Here is a 9,718-nt window from a genome sequence, read left to right as displayed (position 1 = left end):
CTCCGCCCTCCCTCCTCACTCACTCACTCCCTCCTCCTCCCTCCTCAGTTTCTCATGTTTCACAGTCAAATCCCAGGCGGCGGCTTCCAGTCTATATTCACAGCAGTACATGAGGACGGTTGTAATAATGTTACCTCATGAATGGACAAATTGTCTGACTGGAATACAGTAGGTAACCCCCGCCCCCACATTACTCACACACACACACACATACTATGACATAGTATATATTATAGTAGTGAAATAAAAATACTAGGACTATTTTTATTATCAATGAATCTGCCACTTATTTTATGGTTAAATTGATTAATTGTTTGGTCTATGAAATGTCAGAAAATGGAAGAAAAAAATTCCATCACACTTTCCTGGCGCCATTTTGTCTAACCAACAGTCCAAAATGTTCAAGTTATTATTATATAAGACTATGAAAGACATAATTTTTCTTAATAAATTAACCCAAAAGTTAATCAGAATCACTGTAGACTCATTTTCTGTCGATCAATTAACCGGCTAATTGTTTTATCTCAATCCACATTTGTTGTCCGAGCCAAATAGTTTTCCCGCAGCCGTCTAACCTCACTTTAAAATGCCACTAAGGCTACATGATTGACTATAGTTGCCATAGTTATCATGGAGACTATTAGAGCTGAACGATTAGGTGGTCAATTAATCAATGACAGCTCTGATCATTAATCATTTAACTCATTTATCAAGCAGAATTACCTGCAAAACATTTGCTTCTCGCCCCATTCAAGTATAATTTAAAAACCATTTGTTTTTGTTTTTTTGACAGTTAGACAAAATAAGTGCACTCTGGTAACTTCAGAAGGAAATCTGTCTTATACTATATGATTAACTTAATAATAATATAATACTTAAAGTGCCACTGCACCAAAATGTATGTTTTGTTCTTGTTCTTACAGTTCGATGTTTGACCTTCACTGTGCAGAATGACGTCCATGCAGAGTTTGACACTAGGAGGATGTTTTTACAGTCATGTGCTGAAAGTGGAAAGTTTTCTTTGACCTCAATGAACATCTGACTTTAAGGAGGCGGGGCTTACGAGCCTGATCTGTGACATCACAAGAGTATGCAACCAAAACAAGTGTGGGAATTTTGTGGGGAGAAAAAAAACATCACATCAGACACACATTATTGTGATTTGTATGTACGTCTTTACACATTACTGGAAGGGATCTTTAATGAAACTTGATGTAACCAAGTAGTCCAGACACTGCATCAGAGGGAAGGAGTGTAATGAAATGATGTCACTGTTCAAATCATCAACCTCAAGCACTATGATTAATAGTCATGAGCAGATGAAGTAGGTAGATAATTTTAGCAATCATCGTGCAGTTTTATGAGAAAGTAAACACGATGCAGCCTTATAAAGAGACAGGCGCAGCGTGTTGTTGAGAGATTTATATCTGAAATTTCCTGTTTGCCCTTCAAAGCAAAGAAAGATAACGAAAAGTGTATTCTTTTTCTTACCAGGTGATTTCACTATCAAAGCAATTTTATGAAGGCATGACGACTTCAAATCCATCTATCTACCCCACATTCACTCTTCCACCCAATTTCAGCTGTTAGGTTTGACATGAAGCATTACAGGCCGGTATCAAAATGTGACCAGTGACGTTAATCTACTGTGGATGCACACGTATGCACGAGTCAGTGAAGGGCATTTAGAAATCATCCGTGTGCAAGAGAGCAGACTAGCTGCATACACACGTGCAGCTTACCGTCTACAGCGCAGCAGCTCAGCGTGTGTGTGCTCCACTTTCCTTCCCCAGTGCCCCCCAGAGCGTTAATTACCAAAGCTGTCGGGGCTCACCTATGTGAGTCAACCAGGCCAGGAGACACACACACACACACAGTAAACAGACGTCCCATCAAACAACGGCTCCATCAAACAGCAGTGTAGGAGGATGACGTAGTTTACCGCAAGCAAACAGTGCACGAATACGCACACAGACACACTTCGGTGTCCCAGGAGGACACATCGACGGAGAATGAGGCCAGTGGGCTCTTGTCTTGTCTGTAGATGACTGTACTCATCATCTGAGCTTCATCTGGGCCAGTGTGTGTGTGTGTGTGTGTGTATGTGTGTGTATTTCAACATCCCTAAAAACGAAAGGGAAAGTCTCAAGAGAAGCTTGCTGCCTTTGGGACGCTGTTTGGAGGTGGGTTACTGGTTCAAATCTGCAATTTGGAAGAGCAACACACACACACACACAAACACAACTGAGCTGGTTTTCTATATAAGGGAACTCGGCTCACTATTCAAACGAATGAAACAACTCAGAGCGCTTGGAGACAGAGGGGAGTGAGAGAGCTGCAGAGAGGACGAGCGTTGCTAAGCAGACTGAAAGCTGAGAGAGGCTGTCAGCAAGCCAGCAATGCACTGCTATCACCACTGAGAGAAAACACAAAATGGAGACACTGCCCAACCCTCTGTCTTTGCAATGAAATCAGAGTTTCAGTAAAATGCCTCGAAATACAGCCACTCAGTAGCTAAATGTACTTTATGTGACGCAGCAACCTCATCATAATTCGTCCTGACTGCCAATTTTAAAGGTCTCTTAGCTAAGGTGGAAATAATAACTACATCAGCACACAGGTCTAAAGAAAAAAAGGGGCTTCACAGTTACATAAGTGAGTTAAATGTTTTAATGCATGAGTTGAATGTTGCCCCTGACGAAGACCCTTCTTTACTGGCCTTAGTATGCGGTCATTTATCGATCGGTGGTTTGTTTACTTATTCCTCAGCACAGGAGGGGAGCTCTGCTGTAATGTGGAATACTGCAGTAAATGTCAATGCTTGGTTGGTCGTCGCTGTCTGCAACGAGGCCAGAGGTGGGAAAGAGAATGGAGAAAGATGGAGGAAGAGGGCTCAAGGGGGCCGACCTATGATACAGCCACAGCACTACAAAGAGAAAGCTCCACCTGGCCAAAACGGCCCGCGGGGTAAAATCTATCACAGACACATGGAAAGAGAGACGGTTAAATCCAAACAGGCCCAGGGTCCTCCGACTGTTCTGCAGGGAGCTCTGGTCTCATCCATATTACATGCAGGAGCTTGTTTGAAGCCTCTACTTCTCGTCTCTGCATGGGCAGCTTGGCTTTGCTGTCCAGGCCCCTCAGGCTCGCCTGCCCCCCCCCCCACACACACACACACAAACACACACAAACACACAGCTCATGTAATGCAAATCCATCAGCTACCATGACTCTCCCTCGTTTCTCTTGTTCTCTGTCACAAGCTCTGGTTTTCAAAAACAAGTCTCTGAAGACAATTCTCTCTCTGCTTTCACAATGGCTCGTGGAACATTTACTACATCGATTTACTTTTAATCTGGCAAAAACTTTGAATTATTAAAAGACAAACTTCAAAACCCACGCACAGAAATCTGCCAGCATTTGGTTGGAGGCGGCTGTGCTTTCCACCCTGCCTGTACTGATATTAATGCACCAAAAAACCCAAAACCTATGGTTAGGTGATCCCACAGTGCACACACTTGCTCAACCAGCCCCTCCTTCGTTAAAACAGTCACTGTCTGAGGCAGGCTTGACAGCAGCACTAGTAAAGCGTGGCTGGGTTTGGTAAATGTCATTACAGTTGAGTCAGAGCTCTAAGTGAACACACCTGGGCGTAGATCAAACAGACCGTGTGAGAGACTGGGACCGTGATAAATCTTCGTCCTGGCTCCACAGTGACGCTGATGAGTAGAGAGCAGACTGCAGCGCTGATGGAGCACCGTGACTCACGCTGCAGGATGGGGTTGGCGTGGTGACGGGAGGAAGTGGCGGATGGTGGTTGTGTTTTGCGTGTCTGGCTGTGTTTCTGGCTGTTTGACCCCTTTGACTTCCTTTAATCACGGATTGAGGACTGTGTCATCTGCGCAGTACCCCGTGCTACTGAGTGTGTTTGCGTGTGTCATCTCTCTCTAATAATCATCATAAATACACGTTCAAAGCTCATGTCAAGGTTGGCTTTCTGTCATTCACCTCTAATGAAACAAGGACAAAAAGTTTTGGATTTAAAACTTTAAAAAATCCTTTACGGAGGCACACTGCTACACAGAATAGAAAATAAGGCTGATTGGTTATCTGCCAAAGCAGCTGACAGAAAAAGGCAACCATGCCAAAATTTACCATCATTTGGCTGCAGGCTAGATTCCCTCAACATGAGTCAGTCTTCTGAAGAACTACTGTACATATGGCCTCATCTGGTATCAGGATGTGTCTCAGCCGGTGAATTTTGATAGTGATGACAAAGAAAATGTCTGGCATAACAAAGTGCACTTGTCATAGGAACTGGTTAAAATGTAGCCAGACTGTAAACCACAAGGCGATACTTCACTCTTCAAAGGATAAAGTCAAGGGCAATAAAGCTCCATGCGGGCCGAGTCAAGGCTGTCTTAATACAAGCAACAGCGGGGCTAAAACACACCAAAAAAAAAAGAACTGGACAGGCAGAGAATCAGTGCCACATGCTCGACAAGAGTCGCGCACACACTCGGTTGCTTGGGGACAGTTAAGGAGGACTTGACTATTAACTTGCATGTTGAAGTGCAGTTAAGGAGCCTCAACACATGCAACCATTAATTAGCTTTCTATAGCTGAAGTATACTCAAATAAAGACACGCAACATACATTTTAAGCTATTTAGGTAATTAATTGCATCTGTAAGGTCAACGACCTCAAGGATTGTCTACTACTTTATGCTGTAAAAGATGTGCAGCGAGACTGTGGGAGACCCAGAGGGAACACAGTCTTCTATTTACAGGATCTTGATGAGCTGGTATGGACCCCTGAGGGATATGAGGCAAAGAAGACTGTATGTTTGCGTGTGTGTCTGCTGTAAGAAATATCAGGGAGATAGATGATTCCCATGAGCGGCTTCACTGCAGGTGGGAATAGCGGTGAGATAAACACATCAGCATTTGGCAGAAAGAGATGGGAGCCTGGGCAAAACCACAAAATGTCACTCGTATCACCTTCACCAATGCAGTCTGCTTCCCAGTTGCTAACTTTACAGCCGTGCCCTGAGCAACATCCGTCAGGCCCCTGGTGAGATAAGGATTTACAGGGTATAAAGGCTGCGAGCGGTGGAAGAGGGAAAGAAACAGTTGCAGGGTGTTTGATGTTGTTGAGCAAAGGTGAGGCTGCAAAATAAAGGACGTACAGGACAATTAATCCCCTACCCAAGCTTGGCGAGTTTGCGTCTCACAGTGGTCTGCTGCGCTTTTTTGGGTTTAATCTGGCGCGTAGGCTGAAGGTCAAAAAGGAGCACGGGCCACAGCAGCACTTAACTTGGCTGCCATTGTTGTGTTCAATTAAATACGTGGGGGCAGTTTGTTTAAAAAAAACACCTTTAAAAAGAGACAACGGCAGCAGAATCACTTCCATGTGTAAATGACAAACCATTACCAACACGCATTACAGGCAAAGTGGAGAGAAGGGGATTCCTTTAATCGTACAAGCTGACTATTTTCCCCCCCCGATTTCTCCATGTTTGCAACATGCATAATTGATCAGTATGGTGGCTGGGCTTAATGTGTTGTGGATGTGCCGGTGGCAGCCCAGCGGGACGCATGACACGCCTTTGATATCCCGTGTTTATCTCCCTGTCTGGGAGATTGTGGCTGCGGGACAAAATATGAGAGAGGGAGTTTAAGTGCCTATATGTTGTGTATGTGTTGCTGCTCTGTGTATAGTGCTCCTATGGAAAACGGCGTCTCTGGGTCCTTCCATTTATATCTTCATTAATCACCGTTCCCACCGGGAAGGCGGCACAGAAGAGGCCTTTCAAATGCAAACGCGCTCTCTCTGCTTGCACACAACGCGCAGGCTGGCAGTCTCCCACAGCTCTTTTACAGTATACCTCCCTCGCGTCCGACTCCCTGCCCCCAACATACACACAACCTGCTCATCGGAGTCTCCCAGGGAGACCAGACAGTGGACAGTTAATCTCCTCATCAACACATCGATTAATTAATACCAAGACTCCTCATTATTCCGGTCTCATGCAAAACAACCCAGGCAAGCTAGTCAGACTTGTTACGATCCAAGCCACTTTCTCTTCTTACAGTCTTGTTTGAACTCGTAGCCCATTATATTCCCCTCTCTTTCACTTGTTCTCATTCTCATTTTCCTTAGAAGTAACAAACTGGTCTGACGCCCTGAGGGGGCACAGCCAGAGCACAGTGAACATGCAAACAGGTTGTCAGTCCAAGACTCTTTTAAACCCTGCAGGACATTTGGCTGGGAGGGGCTTAGCCCGTTTGTTTAGTCTATGAGACTGTTGGCAGACGTGGCAGAGACCTATCTCAGCTGCCTGCTGCTGTGGCAAGCACACATCAGTCCCACAGCAGCACATTATCTTCTTCTGGTGGTGAGGTGGGAAAAAGAGTCCAAGCCAAGGAGATAGTCAAAAATAACAAGCTGCAGCTGGGGTGGGAAATTGCCACCAAGCACCAATGGTACATTTTTTAAATGTGGGGTTGTAGCGCACAAGATAAGCTGCTTTGAGCTGCTGTACAACAAATCTGAGCGGTGAAGTGAACTGCGTCTGAAGCCTGTGACTTTTTCATATGTTGCTTCTGAAACTAAAAACGTGAGAAGATTCTTATCCATTTAAGAAAGGGACTCAGAAGTAATGACTTTGGCGTTCCTCCATTGAGCTGTAATGTCGTTATGGAGCTGTGATACTGGCACTGACCTGATGGTGACATACCAGAGGCCCCTTGGCTCAGCCCCTACCTTGCGGGGCCCCATTTAGCCCTTTACAACAGGCAGCAAACACTGGCCAAGGCAGGGCCTGTTGTGCAGAGGGAACACGGACAGTCCCACACCAAACTACATACAGGCGCGATAGACTGTAGGTTACTCTGGGCCAGCGTTCAAAGAAGCTTCTGTGTATTCAGTATAAGTGGATAATTGTTCTTTGGAAAATGCATAGACATAGAAACAGACATAGAAATATGTGTATGGGTGTCTTGGGGTGGGGGGGCAAAGGAGAGAGTGTAAGCTGGGGGGAAATGCGAGCTAGCTGGCATGTGATTGGCCAACCAAGAGGGCTGTTCCAGGCTAGATTTGTGGTTCAGCTCAGGTCTTGGGGAGGTTAATTTTCAACTCCGGGGGAAAGAAGAGCTGGGGCCCCAAGCCCCCTCTGCAACAACCTAGTGGCTGGGAACTCAACTTGACCACCAAAGTGTAAAGCAGTTGTCCTGTCGTGTCCTCACCCTCATATTTTCTTCGTTTTATACTCTTTACTTCTCTTCTCCGGCCTTACCTCAAGAGGCCCCCCCCCAGGGGTGGTATGTTTCCTGACCACAGACCCAATTTTGTGTCTGGATGACGCTACTTCGGTCTGGCAGTCTGAGTTACAAAAATTAAAGCAGATGACAGCAGAAGGTGAGGTTAACTTGGTAGACTGATGAGTGAACACAGACAGGAACTTGTGCAACGGCAGCTGCGATCCCTGTAACCGAGTCTCCTCATTTCACTCTTCTTCTGTTTCCTTCCCGCCTCCGTTTTGATCTATCGCCTTCTCCATTCAGTGTCCGTGTCACCCAACAATTCGCCACATCCATCAAGCTCGGAGACCCGATCAATAGCCACTGGCTTTCCTCTCATCCGCCTTGCAGACGCACACAAGTGCTCTTATTGCTTATGTAACGATCGACTTATCGGGTCATTTGGCTGCTTATTTTGTTACTGTCCGCTGATTGGGGCCTAGGGGGTATCGACTGTTTACACACACACACACACGTGAGCAACAGCAAAACTGTCTCAGTTAGAAGAAAGGGATGATGGCGAGCGAAGGGCGGTAGAGTGAAGAGCAGAATGGAGGCCATAAGTCAAGAGGGTTGAGGACATGAACCGAAGGGGAGATAGCAGATTGAAGACGGACGTCAAGAGAGGTAGAGGAAGGATCGATTAGCATGCCTGCCAAAATCCAATTAGATACAGCCCACGAGAATGACTGACAAGCAGACAGACAGACCGAGCAGACAGCCCAGGAGACAGCCAGAGAGTGCAGCTGCACTGGTCTGCGGTAATGAAGTCACTGGTATCCAAATAGCAAATAGAGGAAGCCAGAGAGATGCAGCTGTCTGCCGTCTGTGCCGCAGCCACTGTGTCAGCCCTGCCAGCGATACAGACAGAGGAAGGCTGTTCTCTCAGTCTGACACTTCTGACTCTGGGCCAACATAACGCAACAAACAAGGCTGAGGCAAATCAGGAACACACAGCTATGTTCACCATGTTCTACCATGTGGTTATGCTCGCTAGGGTGGGGAAATACCGGTATGTCTAAAATATCAGGTCATGTTTTTTCTTATTTTGAAACAGCCTATTTTTCTATCTTAGAAATAAAAAATAAAACTTCATAACTAAAATAAACCAGTGACACCTTAAAAATGACCCATGTGTATCGTCGTGTTGTTAAAATATAACCTGATCTAATGCGAGTGCTGCTGGGGATTTTGTAATTCAGATGATTTTAAATACACTGCTCTGCTAGAGTCTGGTGACATGTTGTGTAAACACGCAGCCCGAATTTAAAAAAAAAAAAGATCTACAATGGGAGTTATTTCCTGTCTCATCAGAAAGTATTTCACCCAATAAAAATGACGACACATGATCTTGTCTCAGTGGAAAGTACAAGTGTCCGTCACAACCCCTGAAGGCAAAATGAACTCATTGTCTGTCACATACTAAAGTAACTCATGAGATACGGCTTGTTGCTGTCTGTTGGTGGCGTCTGTCTAGCAAACTATTTACACAGCAGGGATCAGTAGACAGGGTAGCAGTACCTTAGGGCACAAAGCGCCATTTATAGAGCGCAAGTTCTGGAGTTTTTTTACTGCACCTTCTCAAACCAAACACTCCTAACAGGATATGGGACTAGTAGCCATTGGAGAAGGTGGTGGGGGGGGCGAAAAAACTTCCAGAAGGCTCCCTTGTTTGTGTCTCTTCTCTTTTAGAGATCCCAGAGCTCTTTGGGTAAAACTATGAGCCGCTTGTAAATGTGCACATTGACAGTGTGTGTAAATAAGGGCCACTGGGAAAAGGGTCTGCAGTCGGGGTTAGACTAACACACCGAGGCAAGCCGTCTTTCTAAGAAGCATGTGTGACTAGAAGCTGCCTGGCCGGCCTTCCACTAACATCCACTGGGATGTGGAAAGTATGAGTCACACAGCCAGTGCAGTGGAGGTGGCTGGACACAGAGAGTCTGGAGGATGTTCTGGGTGAGAGACATGTCCGTCTGCCTCACTTCCTGTTCAGTCAAACACACACTTTCGTTACACAAATACACACACACATAAACAGAGAGTGGCTGGACCGGTAAGCCATGTGTCCTGACACTGCCGGGTCACCTTGTTCTCTGGCCGCTGACCTTTCACACAACCATACATCCGCTTAGTTGGGGGGGGGTTTGGTGGAGTGGCATCCTCTTTTAATGCCAGAATCACCTGCTTCCTGTAGACTCAGAGGCAACTGTCTTTCCAGGAATTTGGCCATTTTTGACTGATGACTGTGCGTCTCTATCGACACAAGCGAAGCCGTTCCCACTCACCCACAATCAACGTTGACAGCACCATTTCTGAACAAGCCAAACCCTCACAAATAACAGAACAAGGTCAAATATATACATCGGCAAGAGAAGATGACAAGAGAAACAACAACAACAACAACAACAACAAAGAGG

At 45.7% G+C, this 9,718-nt stretch overlaps 1 protein-coding gene across 1 annotated transcript in view; it reads right to left on the bottom strand.

The window, feature by feature from the left end:
• The window catches only part of LOC118334468 (ski-like protein), a 22,844-nt gene extending 16,064 nt beyond the window's left edge, over positions 1–6,780 (bottom strand). Inside the window, exons 1-3 of the mRNA XM_035670384.1 lie at positions 6,766–6,780; positions 5,208–5,275; positions 3,647–3,869 (exon numbers count right to left, since the gene is read on the bottom strand). Of these exons, the coding sequence (XP_035526277.1) occupies positions 3,647–3,869; positions 5,208–5,275; positions 6,766–6,780 (306 nt within the window). The remainder of the gene's footprint in view (positions 1–3,646; positions 3,870–5,207; positions 5,276–6,765) is intronic.
• Positions 6,781–9,718: the final 2,938 nt, after the last annotated feature.

Source organism: Morone saxatilis, unplaced genomic scaffold (genome assembly GCF_004916995.1).
Source record: "Morone saxatilis isolate NCDOM2014 unplaced genomic scaffold, NCSU_SB_2.0 Contig23, whole genome shotgun sequence".
NCBI lineage: Eukaryota > Metazoa > Chordata > Actinopteri > Moronidae > Morone > Morone saxatilis.
Note: the sequence above shows the minus strand (reverse complement) of the source record. Positions and strands in the feature narration are given on the sequence as shown.